Here is a 19,971-nt window from a genome sequence, read left to right on the forward strand (position 1 = left end):
ACAATTGAAAATATGTATCTTTTTATAGATGATTAAGCTCTCGAAAGCCTCACTCCAAATCCATCCAAGAAAAGAAACAAAAACGATATTTCTATGGATGATTAAAAAGGTAAGATAATTTAGACTTTTTAATTACATTGACTTGCTTTTGAATGATTTATTGGCTTTCTTTCCTACAGCAGGACCTCTCTTTTTTGGCTTTTTATCCTTCATGTCACCTTTAACAAGTCGTCTTTCGGGAAGGATTAGATTTTAAGTAATGTTACTTTGGAAATGTTGTTTCTTAAGATGTCATAAACCAAACAAAATTACAGTGTAACCCAAGGAATAAAGCCAATTAAAACTAAAGTAACTTTTGAGGGTTTTTTCTTTTCAATAATCCAGTTTTGATTTTTTATTTATCAAACTACTCACTTTTAAAAATTATATAATAAAATATTATTTTTATTTTTTTTAGTTATAAGTCGCATTTGTAAATAGAAGTCTGAGTTTGCAAATACAACATTCTTAAGTGAATATTATTATTATTATTATTATTATTATTTAAATTAACTAAAGTATATATGTATATAATTCATTCATAAAAACATTACAAATTTTATAAAAATTATGATAAAATTAATGTTGAAGATGGTCTCTAATATCATATTGTTGAGATTTTGATGACGCCTTGATACATCACGAGTTTGTTCTTCTACTTCTTGATCTTCTTGCTCTTGAGGATGTCGAAAGAAAAGTGCTGCATAAGAACTACTTTCATCTTGAGTCCAGTTGGATATTTAATTTAACGAAGTATATGCATTTTCAAAACTTAGAATCATAAAACTTTTTTGATACAAAACTTTTTTGATACATATTATTAAGTAACTGAGTAACGAACTCAAGTGTATTATAACAAGTATTGAACATGTTATACAATAATTTTTCTTCATTTGATGCAAAGGATAGTCAACGACTGTGTTGTAGTTGTTGGTTGTCAAAATTAAATTGTTCTGCTTGCGTAAACCCGTAAGATTGATGTGGTGTGTAGGAATAAATATGAGGAGGCGGTTGAGTGTTAGACGGTGTTGATATATAATATTAATTTTGTTGGTTGTGCTGTGTTGAGTATTGGTTCTTGGAAAAAATGTTGGGTAGAATGTGGTGGAAGTTGGGGTGGATTGACACGAAGATCAACCAATTGGTTTTTTTACATAAATTAATCGTTTGAAATTTTTGCAAAACCAAACCATGTATTCATAATGAGAAGAGGGAGACAATATAAATTTTATATATCAATTTTGGTCTCCTTTGTAAAAATAATCGAATTTTTAATTTCTAATTTATTTTTTTTTATTAAAAAAATTATTTAAAACATTGTCACGTCAGCTCAACAGTGTTATAATTTTTTTAACAGAAGTTGGACTAAGAGACCATTTTAAAATGAATTTGTATTTGCAGGATGTGAATCAAACAAAAAACTTAGGATGACCAAAATCAAAAAATGTTATAATTGAAATGATCAAATACATATTTAAACCTTTTTAAAAAGTCAGTTTTCATCATATTCCTCAAGAAGATAATAAGTTGGTTGACGCGTTGGTCACGTTGTGGTCAATATTCAAAATAAGCAATGATCAAGATGAAATATAAAAAGTAAAAAAACGAGACAAACTCATACATTGTCTAGCAATAGAAGGAGAGCTTGACGACACACCATGATTTCATGATATCAAATTCAATCATACGCTAAGGACAAAGAATATTCGATGAGTATTTTAGAGAATGACAAAACGATTATAAAGAGGTTGTCAATGAATTTCTTCGGTGATATGCTTTACAAGAGGAACCAATGCTTCTCTGTTGATAAAACTAAAATAGAGAAAATCATTCAAGAAGTTTACAAAGATTCTTTTGGAACACATGCAAATGGATATGCAATGACAAGAAAAATCTCGAGAACTGACGACTATTAAATGACCATGGAGTCTGATTGTTTTAATTACGTGAAGAAATATCATAAATGTCAACTCTATACTGATAAAATACAGGTACCACCAATCTCTTTGAATGTCTTGACATGATCATGACCATTTTAAATGTAGAGAATAAATATTATTGAACTTAATGATCTCAATGCTTTAAATGGACACCGGTTCCTAGCCCGTTATTGATTATTTTACAAAATAGGTTGAAGCTATTTCAATGTGACAAGGAGCGTGGTTGTTAGATTCATAAAAAAAATTGATTTGTCGATATGACTTGCCAAATAAGATTATCACTGATAACACGACAATTTTGAACAACAAAATAATAAATGTAGAGAATAGATATTATTGAACTTAATGATCTCAATGCTTTAAATGGACACCGGTTCCTAGCCCGTTATTGATTATTTTACAAAATAGGTTGAAGCTATTTCAATGTGACAAGGAGCGTGGTTGTTAGATTCATAAAAAAAATTGATTTGTCGATATGACTTGCCAAATAAGATTATCACTGATAACACGACAATTTTGAACAACAAAATAATAAAGAAGTTGTGTGATAATTTCAAAATCTAGTACCATAACAATCCACACGGAACATGGAGAAATAAAAAAAGAAAATCAAGACTAGAGAATTAAAACAATTTAAACGGCCAATCACTGCGAAATAGATGAGAGTTATTTATAAAATTACACAAATTACACGTTTGGTGTTGTACATTACACCTCTTTATCTCTTTTTTTCTCAAATAATTAAAAATATTTTAAATATTTTGACATTTGAAAAGATAATATATATACAATATTCTTAATATATACATATATGTAAAGAAGGGAAAGTATAAATATTGAAAATTACGAGGGAATTAAATAAATGTAAAAATTTACTATGTTTTTATTTATTGTTAACGAATATCATATAAACTAAGAACCATATACACATCTTCTCATTTTTTGATTATCATCGATTTACAAATTGATAACTAGTCTGAATACAATCACAATCATCTACCTTTTTCTTTTTTTGTCAATTTATGTCCTGTTAACGGAGACAATTAACCGAATATTCTTTCATTCAAAAGTGTTTATACACCAATAGTCAATTTGGATATCTACACTTTAGTAACGAGAATTTTTTTATATTTCTGGATAATTTGTTTAGTTTATTCATTCATATAAATAAAAAAAACCAAAAAATGTTTTAATTTGACAATTAAAAGCGTTACATAAACAATATTATGAAATATAATTAAATAAGGACAATAATACTACATTGTTTGTACAAATTAAAAATAATACAAATACATATTTATAAAAAATATATAAAGGGATTTATATATAAATTATTAAAAGACGATAAAAAGAATTTGTAGTTAACAGAAAATATTTTATAACAAAATTTTTTAATTTTTATCCGGTACTCCGACATAAGTTGTATTTTTCTGTAACCGAATATCATATAAATTAAAAAAACTATATCTAGTATAATTAATATAATAAAAATATAGTTATTATATAACAAAATGATATATAAATTAAAAAAACTATATCTAGTATAATTAATATAAAAAAAAGTATAATTATTATATAACAAAATGATAAAGATATTTGACTTTTAATTAAATTATTATAGTATTTTTAATCTAGCTTTTTTAAAGTTTTTATTTTGTGGTAATTAAAAAATTTTGAATTTCACATGTCGTACATTAAATACACATCTCTATATTTATATGTTATCATATAAAGTTAAAATTATTTTTTCTATAAATTTTTTTTATCAGAGATGATTTTATTCGAAATGCATTGCATATTAAATACAAATATATTTATTCAGATTTAATAACAAGTTCAATGTATTGTGAGAGTCTAATTCTTTGCGTTAGACTTAACTTCTGTAAAATTAAAATATCTGTTAAACTATATATATTGATAAAATAAAATAAAAAATACATATTTTCTAATTAACAAATACAAACATAATTTTAAAAGTTGTGTTGTTAAAACTCTTGACATAAATAAGGGACACCGTATATGTTTGGTATAAATATTGTATAAATACGTTGGACGATAGATACAGTATTTGTATTTGGTGTCAAAACAATATTTTTGTAATTTTAATTATAAATAAGCTAAACAATCAAGTTCATTAAAGTTTGTTAGTGAGAGTTAATATGAGACAATTTTGTTTAACTCTAAGATGGGTTTATCACTATTTAAATATTTGAGTCTTTTTATTTGACTATAATTTTTGGAGGTAATTTTTAAAACTCGATTATCGATTGTATAAAGAAAAAAGTTATTAGTTTAAAAATGTTGTAATTTATTGTTTGATGGTCGATTTATTCTCTTAAAGTATGTCTATTGTACGTTATTAATGATGTGACAATTTTCATTGATTAATCGTATAAAAACTTTTTACATCAATAATCCATATAAATTGCACTCTAGTTAAATTACTTCACAAATCTAAAAAATGTCAAGTATCTTTATAGAAAAAGAAAATACTATGAAAAATGATGTTTAATGAAGAACTCAATTCAATATCAACTGCAATTCAACACTGAAGTCTCCAGCAAGTGCCATAATATAATCACCTCAACAATCTTCTAGAGTCAGTATACATCTGCAAGAATAAACTACTCTTATATTTTTGGTTTTTCTCTTCTAGAGTTAGTATACATCTGCAAGAATAAACTACTCTTATATTTTTTGGTTTTTCTGTCATAAATCAATGATGGATTCTACTTTAAACTATAAGGTCAATATTTAAAAATTACCTTGAAACTTCAACGATGACCGAAATTATTCTCCCAAAGCAAACTTTCACAATCTTTCTTGTACTCACAATTGTATTTGATTTGATTAGTGCCAACTTAACAAAAATAAAGTAATATAAATTTAAATTACATTTTAAATACTAATATTTTTTTTAATCAAACCGATGATTAAATCAATATCTCAAAAGACTTTCCTATTTTTGGAGGACAATGTTGACCGCAATTGAAGTATTAACCAATTTTTAAATGCCAATTGAACCTAAGTCATAAACCATCTACCAATGTAGTATACAGTAGATTTACTCCAATCAATACCTACAAATTTGTTCACTACCCTACCCCACATTTTACAAAGTCTAAAATTGACCCCCTTGGAAGGTTTGACCAAATTGCCAATTAGCTGGTGCCACGTTGTAGCTTGTCACAATTCTACCATCACTAGTGGTGACTTTAAAAGAGAGGCTTTGTCCATTGAGGTAGGAATTGCTTTGCCAATTTTGGCCCCAATTTCTTGACATGGATTGCCAGCTAGTTTTGGACCCTTTGATTGACACTGCATAGGCATCACCTGCACCCGCGACGTTGGTGATCAAAACCAAGTTGAAGTAAGAATGGCCATTGATTGTGAACCTTATTCCTCCCTTTTTTATACATGACACTCTTCCATCATCAACAAATAAGAAAAACAAAGTAAGTTTGCAGAAAATTATAACAACAAATAACTAAGGATCTCAAGCTCATAAATTCCTCCCTTTTTTTATGTTACTCATTTGAGGATAACTAATGTCTACCTGATTTTGTTTTTAATTTTAAATTTCAATGATTCACTTGTCAGTCTGACTCGACTAGACTGACACAAAGATATAACAAATAGAATAATCTAATTCTATTGATCCACTTGTCAGTCTGATTCAACTAGACGAATTCAACTAGATTGACACAAAGATATAACAAATAGAATAATCTAATTCAATTATCCATTTGTCGGTCTGACTCAACTAGACTGCAATATAACCGAGATCAAACCAACCGACCAAGTGACCAATATTCTTGATTCTACCAGTTGAACCAATTGATTTGGCCTGTTTTTAAAACATTGAATAGAACATTTGTAAAGCTTGAAAACATTACCAAATTGATGTCTTTCACGTACCTTCTAAATGAAACAGGCACAATTCCAGCTTTATATTGAGCAATTTGAAGGAAAGCTGGTTCTGCCATATCAAAGTGTTGAAGAGGAGGATTACACCAACCACCATTACTGTTTGGTGGACAAAAGTTTGTGGCAGTAACAACAATGGTGTTAGGTTTGCACCATTTTGAGTCACCAAGACACCTCATTTCATAACATGATCCACAGCTCAAACCATTATTGAACAAAGCTGTGCTTAGAGCTGCTGTGTTAGTTCCATATCCTTGATTGTATAAATTTCCATAACCACATGCACCTCCTGCATGTATCAAATTAACACAAGTAAACACAATCATCTCAAGAATAATTACTATATTCTCCAATAAAGAAAAACCAATAATTTTTTGCAGGGTTTTGGAGAAAAGGTTACATGGCATCGATATGGGCCACAACATTACCGGTTTCAAGGCCTTTGCAACAACGATGAGATTCTTATTGAGGTTGCATCAACCATATTTGACGGAGATTTTTATTGATACTTTGTTCTTGTTTATTTGTCGTTTTTGTAAATAAACTTTTATTTCTATTTATTTGTTATTTTTAAAGTTCAATGGAATATTAATTATTATTTGTCAATAATATCTAAAACTAACAAAATTTATTAAACTTTTTAGTACATATAAATAATCTTAAAATGACAATTAAAAGAGAACAGAAGAATATTAAAGATCGCAGCTTGACTGTGATATACCACAATTTAGAACATTGGTTTATGTTAACAAAGATAGAAGCTAAAACTCACCCATTGTGGCAGCAGCATTACCACCACCATAGAAAGTGGCATGACCACTCTGCCAACCGCCATAGTTAGCAGTGACACCATGAAAGTGGTTTTCAATAAAGAGAAAGAACATAACAACTAACAAAGTAGAAGAAGATGCCATTGAATGTTTTCCCTTGTGACACAAGGCAGTGTGTAGTTTTGTTTGTTATGAGGTGATGTTGAATGCAATTGAAGGGCCTCTATTTATAAGCATCATTTGGTGACTATAACATTAACATCCACATTCAATTGATGTGGCTTTTTTCCTTAAAGCCACAGAACATATAAGTGACAAATCAAGTGCACATGCGCTGGTTCTTGTTGGGATTCCTAACCGAAAATCTTTTAGGCTTACCCCTGCACATGCATACCCCAACAATATTTTTTTCCTTAACTTTATAGACCAACATCTTAAATATACAATTATTGGTAGCCACTACTTTAGGAGATTATCATGAGTGCCTTTGTTACAAGTTTTTTTTTAAAATAATCATTTAAAAAAAAAATCATATTTTTTTGGGAGTTTTCATCTGTTAAAAAATTAGAATCTGAACAATAATTTAAAACTGTTTTAAATAAGAAATTATTTTGAGTAGCTTCTTGTAAAGATCAATTTTTATAAATAATTTATTGAAAAAAGTGTTTTCCATTGTTCAAACATAAATCAACTTATGTTTTTGTTTTTTAAATATCTAACAAATAATCTCTTAATCATTAAACGTCGAAATCTCTTTTTTATAATCTGCAACAAACAAATCCTATATTTTTATTATCTCCTCTCTTTTGTTCAAAAATATTTTTGTTAAGAGGCTAGGTATCATTAAGTGGGATTTTGATGCGTTATGCAGTGCTTATTTTAAAGTTGTACTCTATGTTGCATTTGATAATAAGGAAGGGTAGGGTCCTAAGGAAAGATATAAAAACTTATATTATCTTAACACATGAAAGAGTATCTATCTATCTGTGCAATCAAAAGAAGGAGCAACAAATAGCATTTACAACATATATGCTCCACTTTTTCAACATTGTAATGTAAAGGAGCTAGCATAATATCTTTATTGTGTTCACAAATTTGGCACGTATACAGGATTCCAAGAGCATGCTTATTAAACTATGCTGTTCTTGTTCATGAATAAAATTAATTAAAGTGCTGGATAGATTGATTGATAATTTAATAGAGACAGCCTTGCCTCCAGTCTGTGTAGGTTGCAAAGATAACTTGTGCACGGTGGCCCTATGATATTCCCACGCGTGTGAAAAAAATAATAATTGTTTGTTAACTGATCTTTTTGTTAATTATATAATTTGGAAATTGGTTGTTGCATGATATCACACTCGATTGCAACATGTATTTGACAGCCAAAATGTGTGGATAAATTATGGAATGGGGTCATACAATTTTTTGTCATGGAAATATAACCCATGAGCCTTGAAATAGATTATTACACTACGCTTAATTGAAAGAGTACAAGGGATATAACACTACTTGTAAGATGAGTAGGGTAGAATCAAATTAAGGGGGTACTCTAATACAATTATATAACAAAAAAGAGACAAGTAAGGTAGAATCAAATTAAAAGTATCCAAAACACAGAAGCAAGACCCCTAATGAGGGACACCCATAACTTATCTTTTCAATTTCCAAAAGATAGGGCCAAACAATCCCTATGCTCACAAAGTGAAAATAATGACAGCTTCTTTTATCTCCTATGTTCTCAAATATATATCTAAATTGGTCAATCCAAACGTGTATTTTAAGAAGAAAAAGCATCTTGATTGGCTATGAAAATAATTAATCTTGAGAAAGCATAGAGGGCTACCATCCGACCACACATCTTGCCAAAACGACATAAGATATGCTCCTCCAGCGGATGATGGATGGGTCCGAGGGGGAGTTCTTGACTTTCTTCATTGTGTTGAGACAGAAAGCTAGAGTGAATGCTTGGTGTCACAGAATTCCAGATGCAGATGAAGGATTAAGCTCTGCATGGAGAAAGAATGGGGCCATGGGGGGAGATAGGTTGTAGTGGTGTTGTCGGATAGACTTTCCAATAGAGGTGACGGCTAGGGCCTATAGAGTACTCAAAGGTGGTTGTGGCGTTAGCGTAACACTATATGGAACACCAATCTTGTGACCTATCTAACAAACTAACCAACTATCTATCAATCAAACTACTTTTATTTTCCATTACCATCATCTCTATAACAACTGCATGAGTTAGAAAAATATGGCCAATAAGTAGGTAGTGATCATCTACATATAGACACATCTCATTTGTATGCGAAAAACATGGTAGGAAATGACGAATCTCATATATTTGGATCTTAAAAAGCTTTTCTGTAAGCAAATACATAGACCAGGTACAATAAAACAGAGTTGCACACCTTACAAGACAATCATTAACAAAAAAAGGTCTAGGCCAGCAATTTATTGACCCAAAAGTGCAACTCGATCCTTTTGTACTGACTGAGTTAGGTTGATATCAAAGAGCTCGCATCGAATAGGCATCTCTATCTCATAGAAGGGGTTCTTCAGAACATAATCCGTATACAACCCATATATGAATTTCAATAAACTTTCTATTTGTTGAGTGCCAGGCTCGCATACTGCAAAAAACTTTGTCCCTGTTGGAGAGAAGAATTAATTTCACATGTCATGACTTATATATAACAAAATCTAAAATCTAAACAAGAGTATGGATAGGAAATTATTAAATAGTGCTTCAATTTGCCGCATATAATAAACGCAATACTTCATCACAATGAATGAAAAGGGCCAATTAATATGACAACACGACAGTGAAAATTCAACCGCAAATTGTGACAACTCGTACAGCAGCCAAATATCTAGAAATATCTAAACTATCAAATTCACCATCATCCAAATCAGAATAAGCATATGCATGCCTGCCACCTTTACTTTACATAGACTAGGAAAGTCGCATATCAGGTAATAAATAAATTTATTTTCTTTTGTCTCAGCATGAAATTCAAAAAACTTGCACTGAGCAGTGAGTGCCTAATATCTGATATATGACTGACAGTACATAGAATATCAAATACAACTTTTCACTAAGTTTATGTCCCAGCCTCCATGACAATAATGATATATAAATTTACAATATATATAACAAGTCAAAGTATTTGCAGCTTCACCATCAATGAACTTTGCATAGCATATCAAAATATGGAAGATAGAAACATGATCCGATATGTAAAATGTCAAAATTAAATGAGCAAGGAACACTCATGTTACCAAAATTATCTAGAGCTTCTTAACATAATACTAAACTTCTTACATTAAACCTGGCCACAGGAAGTACCTGCAAGGCTATATACCAATCAGCACATTATGTACATGATGTTTGGCATTCATTCTTCATTCTATTATTATTCACCATGTGAATTTGAAATGCAAACATAATGGGTTGCTTAAAACAATACCTGTCAGTGATTGGAAGCAATGAAGATCAAATGTGTCAGCTTGGAGTAGTTCAATTCCTGAACAACCTGACACAGGTGATAGCTGCTGAGAGATGGCATGCATTGAATGCCATAAGCTAGCCACTCGCAAGGTATCATTGGTATCCATTCGTCCAGCTGACCCATAATCCTAAATATCAAAAGATTGAACAAATTCTAAATCATAGTTTTCAACTTTTTATTAAAAAAAATTGCTTTAACTCAACAGTGCAACAACAGCAAAAGCTTTTTTTGCATTAGATGGCATTGATTCTAGACTTATAGTTACGCATATGAACTAAATGATGCCATTGGGATTTGTCAAAAGACTAATATTAAGTCTTTGTTCAGCTTTGCAAATATAACTCAAAAAATTGCTGCAAGTCTGCCGATATAACTAAAATTACTATTATTGTCTAATAATTAATACAGAAGTTAGGAAGATTGAATCATCATTATTTTCATCTAGCTAAGTGAAGTAATATCCTAATTATCATATGATGATTCAACAAATCACATAAATATACTGAAATCTTTGAGAGACACTGAGGCACATAACTTGACACCATTAATATATACTGACAAACCAATGGGATGAAAATACAATGGTGTCTTGGTCATCTTTAATAAAACTTATCGGCTGAAACTCATTCTACAAGATATCCATATGACCTGATTAACAACCTATGAAATCCAAATACTAACAAAGACACCGAACTAACAACACATCATACTCATCAAACAAAGATACCACTTTTAAGTAAAATATATCTTTTAAAAAACAAAATAAATAAAAAATTCACGTCAAAAGTGGGAGTAATGGAACCTTATAGTAGATCAATCCACCAGACTTATTGACGATGTAAAGACTATTAATCGCTGCCATTCCAAAAGCCTTTGCCAGAACCTGAAACCCCTATTTTGAACAATTGAACCTCATTAAAATTCTGTTGCAAAACTTGATGAGACAAAACAAGGAATTAAAATTCTATTCAAGTAACTTCGGGCAGTAGATTTAAGTACAATTCCTCTAGACCCAACCCCCATGGGTATTACAATTAGTATATTATTGATTATAGTTTTCCAAATTCCACCGATTTTATCTTTTCACAAGAACTATCACAAACTATATACATCGAAAATCATCTTAATAAAAATAAACAAAAATATATTTTAACTTTCTAATTCCAATGTTGTGTAAGGGAAACTCGTCGTAGATCTAAGGCAGTGAAGAAATTGCAAAAACCTAGGATTTGGTGATGAAGAGGAAGAATCGTGAAATGGAGATGAAATGTGAAGATATAGATTGAGTGGATTCTATATAAGAAAGAGAGAGTCGAGAAAAGACCTTGAAGAAGATGAGACCGAGAGAGTGAAGGAACTAAAGGTGGAGGCGGAGCTGCCGTGGAGGAGTCGCAGAGCAGCGGAGGAAAATAATCAGAGTGAGGAGAGAGAGAGACAACAGGTCCAGATCAAGAGAGAGAAATTTTGTAAATTCGCATATTAAAAAAAAAAATTATTTAATTTTTCCCTGTATTTACCGTATTCAAGGATTTTGATGGTGGTTCATTAAATTTTAACGGTCTAGAAAAATAGATTTTTATTTTTATTTGTATTTTATAATTTAAAATGCTGAGTTTAAAATTTCAATCATTTAATTCAATAAAAGAAAGAAAAAAACAGAAATTTTGTGTAATTTCGTTTAACTTACTTTGAATTAACGTCTTTTATCTCTTTCATTTTTTTTAATTTAATTATTTATTTTAATTTTAAGTGATATTTTATATTTTAAAATGTTAATAATGTTTTTTTTTTTGCAAAAATTTAAAAAATTCATCAAATTTTTTAAATAAAACCCATAAAATTAATTATCATCTTCAATATAATACAAATTTCATCAAAGTTATTACTTAAATCTTTAAATAAACTCATATTTTCATCTCTAACAACATCAAATAAAGAACGAAAATACGAATTTATTTGAAGATTTAATTTACGAATTTGATAAAATTTGTATTATATTAAAGAATATAATTAATCTTATGGATTTTATTTGAAAATTTTGATGAATTTTTTAAATATATAAAAAAAATGATAAGATTGTTGACAACACAGTAGAATGAGATAAAATCAAACGACGTCTACTTTTAAAATCTAACCGGACTTTTAATTTCATAATGCTCTACTATATTTTATCATATACTACCAAACCAAATATACCATAAGAAAATAAAGATATACAAATTAGGATTTGGATTAAATGTAGTAATTGTGACATGCAGTTACTCATTTTAGTCATCTAATCTATAATTGATGGTGAAGATAATTTTGTAAAGGAGCAATGTGATCCATTGGTCTTAAATCAATGGTCTAGATCGACTAATGAATGTAACGGCATATTTATTTAATTGTTGTGAATCCGAGTTCGATAATTTGTTAGTGGTTAATTTGAGAGAATGGGTTACTGTATGCGATCAAACCCTAGATATTCTACATAATATAAGATTTTTATAATATATTAATCCACACAACTGAAGTACTTTTTCGGCACACAAATAATACAATTTAAAAGCATACTAAGTAAAATAAAGATAAAAGATTTAATTGTATTTTTCGTTCTTTTATTTTTATCAATTCACGAAATCGACCCCCTATTTTAAAATTTGACAATTTTAGTCTTTTATTTTGATTGTTTAACTAAAAATTGACAATGTGACATGTTTTAAATAACGTGACATATCATACGATGATATAAAATGATTAATACACATGAAATTATATTAAAATCCTCTAAAAACTTAACTTTCAACTTCATAAATTTTTCATTTTTATAATTTAATAACGTGACTATGAATAATTAATGCATCTATATGGTTATAAATCATGAAGTTGTACGTCACATCATTAAAATATGTCAAATTGTCATTTTTTTAGTTAAAAAATATGAGAGATGGACAAAATTGTCGAATTTTAAAATAGGGAGACTAACTCCGTGAATTGGTAAAAATAGAGGAACCAAAACTACAACCAAACTAAGATAAAAATATTTAGTCTTATCTAAAATATAAAGATCATCACCAAAAACTAAAATCCTTGTAATTTTGAATAAAAATAAGTTTTATGAATTTCAAATACTCCAGAATTATAGACATACCACTTTCGAATACGTATCCGATATCGATACTCAATGAATACTCGTGGATACATATCCTACAACTTTTAATATTATTTAAAATAATAATATTTTTTGCTTAATTACGCTTTTGATTTTTCTATTTTAACACATTCAAAAAATAGTCCCTCTATTTTAAAATTAAAATTTTTTGTTTCTCTTTTTTAACATTTGTTGCAGTTTTGGTTCGAAACTAAAATTTTGATCTATAAATATTGATTTTAGCCAAAAAAATCGCGATTCATAATCAATTATAATTTTAAAGAGAAAATATAACACTTAGGACAAATAGTCACCATTTTTTACACTTAAAATCATAATTTTTAGACTAAAAATTATACACAAATGGTCAAATTGTTGCAACCTAAGTCAAACTTAACACAATGTCTTTACATAAATACTAAAGAAAGCACAAACATGTACCTAACATATATAAAGTTTACAAATATCAAATACACAAGCAATTACATTAAGCAATATATATCCGCATTTTTGTGTGTATCCCTTTCCTCCTTTTTGTCATTAATTCTATCATTATCTTATTTTCATCACACCCACCTAATAAGAAACATGTCTCAAGATTAGTAAAGTTCTTAAGCACTTTACATGGAGCTCTGAAAAGAAAAAAGTAATACAACGATAGACTATTGTTTTATAGTACTAATAGAGTTAATTTGACACCAATAAACAAAGTATATGACAAACCCTCAAACCTTATATGACAAGAATCTAGTTATCCATGATCACAAATATATGATTTAATATTTATTCCAACCAAGCATTGATAATTCATAAATTATCTACAATCTTTCACAATTAACAAAGTTTCATTCGCATATTATAGGTAATATATTAATTTCTTCTCCCAATGTGCATAGAAAACAACCAAACAACGTAGAATTCATTGTTAGCCTATTTATATTCTTGTATTATAAGGGCACCTCTTGTAAATCATGTTAGACCATTGATTGTAAGAATTACACATATTGAATAACTTAATACAATATTGTTTTCCCCCCTTTCTTTCTTCCTTTCATCTCTATTCGTCTAATATAACAAAAATCTAATGTCATTGCAAATATATATATATACCTTTATCGAATTAATCCACTTATTGTTGAACACAATACCAAACATATAAATAAATAAAAATTTGTGATTCAAGTGTTGATCATTTAAATTATTTAACGGAAGTGCTCAAACCCAATACTTTAAAATAAATTACATGACAATAAGTAAACTATTTTACATAACAACAATGTATAGTTAGAATTTTTTTTTGTTTTTTGTTTTTGATGAACGTGTATTTAGAATATTATAGTTATTTGTGTATGAAGTGTCACTGCAATAGTAAGAGTTTCTTCTTGTAACTTAACAGAATATAGTTCAAATTATTAATAATATGTTCTCCTCTCTATTTTTTTTATAAAAAAATATTAACTATTAAATAATATTTCTCACACATAATATTCAAATTTTAATGAAACGTTCATTGTATTTACATAGTTTACATGTAATATTCCATTTCCATATAAATATAAACAAAAGGGTGAAGAAAATATTATAATAAAAATAAAACTAAGTAACAATTAAAATTTTAAATAAATTAATTAGTTTATTATACTCTGTTAAATCATCAATATATTTTTATTTACTTATTTATTTTGTATTTGAACATTTTTATAGTGAAAATGAAATATTTTTTTAACTCTTTTAATTAGTTTATCTTTTATAAAACAAATTTAATTATAATTTTACATTTTCTTTTCGTTAAAATCTATCTCCTCCATTCTCGTGGAATCAAACTCAATTTTAAAATTCATTTTATTTCATCTCATCTATTCCCCTTTCATCACTTCTCCTCCCATCCTTTGTTAAAATTAATTAAAATGTTGACCTATATCAAAGTCAACTTGGAATTAAAATGAGCCGAAGAACCTCTCCATTATCTAAATTTTGTGATATATGCCGAAATCCAAAATCATTTAAAATCCGTTGGAGATTAATTAATACAGTGTAATAAATATTCAACCCTAACCCTAGCATATTTTTGAAGTAAATATTCTTACATACAATTCCAATCGAACACTTCATCATGAAAATAGGAGACTACCAAAGATCATATGATGGTTTAATATGTCTAGTCATCACACAATTCATTAAAGAAAATTTTGAAATGAAAATCAAATATCAAGAGATCGAAATATTAAAAACAATTAAAACATAAATATTGAAGTCACTAATGGAGATTAACATCACCAAATCCCATGTCTCATTCCCACCTAACAATATCAAAAACATACAAAACAATTTATGGAATGTTACCAATCAAAGCCTCTGAACGGCCGCTTGAACATTGTCTAATTCCACCATCTTCATTTGAATTTCCTTTATTTTCTCGTCAATTACATACGTTAGATCATTTTGATCAACAGTGTTGAAATTCTCTGGAAAAATTCCGGTCTCAAGAATGTTATACATATGAACGGTCATCTCGGTCTTCCTATTATCTTTCGTTTTCTTCTTCAACTTCTCTTTGACCTTTAGGACCCTTTCCTTGAGGTAAGTCTCTTGATTCATCATCTTTCGGTCCCGTTCGAAGTCAGGAATATGCATGAATCGAATCAACACATTTTGGACTCCTTGAAAGGATGGCCAAATTTGTGGTTCGCGTTCATCGGGCTTGAACACGATAGCACAAGCCCTAACTCCACATAGGGTTGTGAGTTCATTGAGCTTCTTCATGAAACCTTTTATCCTCTTCTTGTAGGCTGCTTTCCTTGCTGTGTCCTTGGCTATGAATGCAAGCTTCACTTTTCTTCCACCCATGATGCTATTGAGGATAAAGTAGAAAACAAGATTAAAAGGAAGAAGGAAATTTGGGGGAAAAGTATTTGTTGTGTTTTACTTAGGTTAGATCTCTTCTTAATTTATAGACCCCTTGGAGAGACAATTTTATTATTTTAATTAAAAAAATTAAGAAAGAGAGAAATTAATTATTCAATTAACACTAATTATTATTTGACAACTGTTTCTAAAGAAATTTAAATTTTATTTACAATTATAAACTCTTACCACTATATTAATGGTATATTTATACTAACTCTATATTCATCTTTTTATGGTAAAAGTTAAATTCGATTCTTTTATTTATTTTTAATAAAAGATATATAAAAAAATTATAATTTAGATAATTTGGAACCGTCCATTGGGTGTAGTTAAATTTCAACCGTTTAAACCAAAATTTAATTAGGATTTAGAGATTTAATTTGGGTATAGTAGAATGCTGGTGAAGATCTAGGCTGGTTAAAAATGGAGACGAGGGCACTCAGTAATAAAATTTTAAAATTTATTATTATGATTAAAGAAGTTTTCTTTAAAATTTAAACATTTATACTATATTCTACCTTAAAGGGAAAAAATATAATTATGAAATCGGATTTTCTATTCCAGCTGTGATTATTGTGATATGAGCAAGATATTCAATGGATCTCTTTATTACATTTATGGAGAGATAAGTCCTAATTGGAAGTTGTTAGCGAACGTAGGAATTATCATTTCATTTTTCCATGTTAATGAGAATCTTAATTTTATATCATAGATCCAAACTTTTTACCTAAAAAGATATTCATTTCATTAAAACGATAGAATATATAAAAAAACAAAAACAAATTTATCGTCACTATAATTGTTAAAGACAAATTTACTAACATGCTCTCATGTTTTAGATTAATAATATAAAATGACTCTTTTGCACTAAAATAAATAAATAATATATAAAATAACAAAATATTATATATGATAAAATACTCATATTTCTGAATTTATATCTTCGAGGGTTAAATTATTAACTAAATATATAATAAATAATAAATTGAAGTTGATTTGTAAAACTCAATGAAACAAACAAATTAATATAAGAACAAAACAATAAATCAAATAATGTCACCTCAAAATGCAAAAAACAGTAAAGTGAGACAATTGTTTTTTAGTTTTGACTTTTGAGTTTCAATTCAGAGTTTTTGAATTTAAGTTCTGGATTAATTTTTAATTTTTATTTTTGTGTTTCTAAAATAATTGTTCACTTGGTTTGAAATAAAAATATCAATTTTGGCACCTCAAACTTGCAAGTGTAATGGAAACCATCGTCAAAATGTTATTAAAAGAAATATCCTGACAATTCTCATCGTTTTCTTGACCTATAAATCTTACTACTTCCGTTGAAATCAAGAATATTAAAATTAAGAAATTATTAAAAATATTTTTTATTTTAAAAATTAAAATGATTTCAATTATAAATTTATAGTTTATTTATTATTAATTGAAATAATAGTGTTTGAAGTGATTGTCCAAGGTGGCGGTGAGAGCAACGATCGTAATAGTAGTCGATGTTACAGTTGTCGATCATTAAGATGATGTGATAGAGTTACAATAAAAATAAGAATTATAAAGTCTATTTTTATGATAACGAGTTTTAGAAAAAAAATATATTTTTAAATTATGTAAACTTTAACTTCATTTTACACAAATAAATTTGAGTTTCAAAATTTATATTTAAAAATAAAAAACAAAACCACAATCATCCTGAATATGTCCTAAACTAACAAATATTCAAAAAATAAATAAATAAAAATAATTTATTGTGAGATTTAAGTAGTTCACTTAAAAAGTTTTGTAAAATTAAATTGAAAAAAAAATTATTATTAAAGTGACACTAATAACTATTTTATAACTATATTAATTAATTAAAATTTGGATCTAGTACCTTAAAATTACACTATCAAACTATTAACATAGAAGTAACACTTTATGGACCACACTATCAAATATTGATATAAACCAAAAAAATATAATCAACAAAATGAAGTATTTACTAGGGTAAGTGACTTGTGTCACCCACGAGTAAGCCTTCAGATATACAAATATCGATGGTTTTGGAATGTGCTGCAAAGTTATATTTGTTGCAAAATCATAATGAAAGTATTTTTGTTTCTCAGATTCAAAAATCAATAAATAGTCTGATATGTATTTGATTTAGCAAAAGTGGCTAGTCTCTTACAACTTCAAGAATAATGTTTCCCTATATATATATAATAATACACGATTGCTTACACGTTCATTTAACTTAATTTCAAATAATATGTCAGTTCTTTATTATTATTATTATTATTATTATTATTATTATTATTATTATTATTATTATTTTTATTTATTTTCTTTTGATTTGATTATTTATTAATTTTATTATAAAAATTCAAAAATATAAAAAATGAAAATATAAATTTATTTGAAGATTTGAGTTATAAATTTGATGAATTTTGCATTATATTGAAGATGATAATTAGTTTTATGAGTTTTGTTTGAAAATTTTGATAAATTTTTGTAAAAAAATATAATATTGTTAACATTTTAAAATATCAAATATCAAATTATATATATATACTATTAATTACATATAATAATGTTTATCATTACATCACTTAATTCTTAATTTTCTAATATTAATTTTGTATATCATTTGGTTTCCCTTTTTCATAATAAAATATTTTAATACATCAATGTTTTGTAGAAATGTTAAAATTCTATAAAATCGTATTCAGTTATCATCATTTTTCTATCATTTCTAACTCATCATTTTATTTCTACACACGTTTTATTACAAAATATAAGTATAATTTGCTTGATAGCGTAGTAAGAAATAATATGATATGAAATTGTTAATATTTTAATAGTATTACCCATAACTTTTTGTTTGAACTGTGAATTTTGATTTGTGTTAAAATCTCATTTGAAATAATTAAAATATTCAAGTATGATGTGTTTCATTTTGAAACAGTTTATTCTTTCTAAGGGTATAAATAGATAGTTTTTTAATTTCGCATATATTATTTAATATATATACTATTTTGAATAATATTTAACATGATAATAAATGTGAATTAAACTATACAGAATATATATGATTGGTAGTTTACAATTTAATTTATTTATTTTTTATATTCATTACTGCTTATGTCACTCTCCGAGAAATCTATGTTAATTGATACAACAAGGTATATTACATTAATTAGCTTATTAGTATTTTTATCATATTAGTGCTATTTTTCCCCCTGAAAATATTAGTGTTATGTTGATTATAAACAAATGTATTAACTTGTATTACTTTATAACTTGTGATAACATGATCTATAACCAGTTGAACTGAATCTTCTTGGGTGATTGAAGAGTCCAGTGAAATCATAACCATTAAAAAGATAAATGCATGAGAGTATTTAAATATTGAAATTAAGAGAGATAAGATATTTAATGGTGTAAATTTTTTCACAGGATATAGATAAGATACTGCTATATATTTATATATTATTTCAAAAAATTAAAATGTGTATTTACATGATAATTTAGCAATTAATATTGAGATATTTAAAAGGGAAACAAATCATACTCTTAAAAAGGAACAAATTAAACCAACTTCTTTTTTAAAATCTCGTAATTTTTTCTACTTTAAATTTTATATAATTATTCTTTTCTACTTATAAAAGAGAAACAGATTACACTACAAACACGACTATATAAGTTTAATTAGACAAAAAAAAAATGAATATAACACTTACAATATTTATGAATGTAAAATAATCTTT

General features: G+C 27.4%; 3 protein-coding genes and 1 long non-coding RNA gene across 5 annotated transcripts; all 4 read right to left on the minus strand.

Annotated features, from left to right (window-relative positions):
• Nucleotides 1–4,539: 4,539 nt before the first annotated feature.
• LOC140919481 (uncharacterized) lies at nt 4,540–4,883 on the minus strand. The gene is made up of 2 exons (XR_012162086.1): nt 4,745–4,883; nt 4,540–4,590 (listed from the first exon to the last, which is right to left on the minus strand). It is a non-coding gene; the product is annotated as an uncharacterized lncRNA (long non-coding RNA).
• Nucleotides 4,884–4,967: 84 nt separating this feature from the next.
• Nucleotides 4,968–6,924, minus strand: LOC101491191 (expansin-A8-like). Its single transcript, XM_004490656.4, has 3 exons — nt 6,679–6,924; nt 5,898–6,195; nt 4,968–5,404 (listed from the first exon to the last, which is right to left on the minus strand). Exons 1-3 carry the CDS (start codon nt 6,818–6,820, stop codon nt 5,101–5,103), a joined length of 744 nt encoding a protein of 247 aa, XP_004490713.1. The 5' UTR covers nt 6,821–6,924; the 3' UTR covers nt 4,968–5,100.
• A 2,076-nt stretch (nt 6,925–9,000) lies between these two features.
• LOC101491504 (uncharacterized) lies at nt 9,001–11,709 on the minus strand. 2 transcript variants are annotated; one of them, XM_004490657.4, is made up of 4 exons: nt 11,510–11,709; nt 10,988–11,077; nt 10,144–10,312; nt 9,001–9,324 (listed from the first exon to the last, which is right to left on the minus strand). In XM_004490657.4, the coding sequence occupies exons 2-4, from the start codon at nt 11,045–11,047 to the stop codon at nt 9,128–9,130; spliced, it is 426 nt and encodes a 141-aa protein (XP_004490714.1). In that variant the 5' UTR covers nt 11,048–11,077; nt 11,510–11,709; the 3' UTR covers nt 9,001–9,127. The 2 variants fall into 2 exon arrangements, with proteins under 2 accessions (XP_004490714.1, XP_004490715.1); XM_004490658.4 differs by having other exon boundaries at nt 10,988–11,068; nt 11,510–11,649.
• A 3,952-nt stretch (nt 11,710–15,661) lies between these two features.
• LOC101507243 (agamous-like MADS-box protein AGL80) lies at nt 15,662–16,162 on the minus strand. The gene has a single exon (XM_004490704.3). The coding sequence runs from the start codon at nt 16,160–16,162 to the stop codon at nt 15,662–15,664; it is 501 nt and encodes a 166-aa protein (XP_004490761.1).
• Nucleotides 16,163–19,971: the final 3,809 nt, after the last annotated feature.

Source organism: Cicer arietinum, chromosome 2 (genome assembly GCF_000331145.2).
Source record: "Cicer arietinum cultivar CDC Frontier isolate Library 1 chromosome 2, Cicar.CDCFrontier_v2.0, whole genome shotgun sequence".
NCBI classification, from domain to species: domain Eukaryota; kingdom Viridiplantae; phylum Streptophyta; class Magnoliopsida; order Fabales; family Fabaceae; genus Cicer; species Cicer arietinum.

Excerpts from the sequence above, each read along its gene's own strand:
- LOC101491191 (XM_004490656.4), bottom strand. The coding sequence starts at position 6,820 with ATGGCATCTTCTTCTACTTTGTTAGTTGTTATGTTCTTTCTCTTTATT. Across the intron at positions 6,196-6,678 it reads TAATGCTGCTGCCACAATGG|GAGGTGCATGTGGTTATGGA; the intron begins GTGAGTTTTAGC and ends TGATACATGCAG. Across the intron at positions 5,405-5,897 it reads GTGCCTGTTTCATTTAGAAG|AGTGTCATGTATAAAAAAGG; the intron begins GTACGTGAAAGA and ends TGATGATGGAAG.
- LOC101491504 (XM_004490657.4), bottom strand. The coding sequence starts at position 11,047 with ATGGCAGCGATTAATAGTCTTTACATCGTCAATAAGTCTGGTGGATTG. Across the intron at positions 10,313-10,987 it reads GTGGATTGATCTACTATAAG|GATTATGGGTCAGCTGGACG; the intron begins GTTCCATTACTC and ends TTTGATATTTAG. Across the intron at positions 9,325-10,143 it reads TTGCTTCCAATCACTGACAG|GGACAAAGTTTTTTGCAGTA; the intron begins GTATTGTTTTAA and ends TCTCTCCAACAG.
- LOC101507243 (XM_004490704.3), bottom strand. The coding sequence starts at position 16,162 with ATGGGTGGAAGAAAAGTGAAGCTTGCATTCATAGCCAAGGACACAGCA.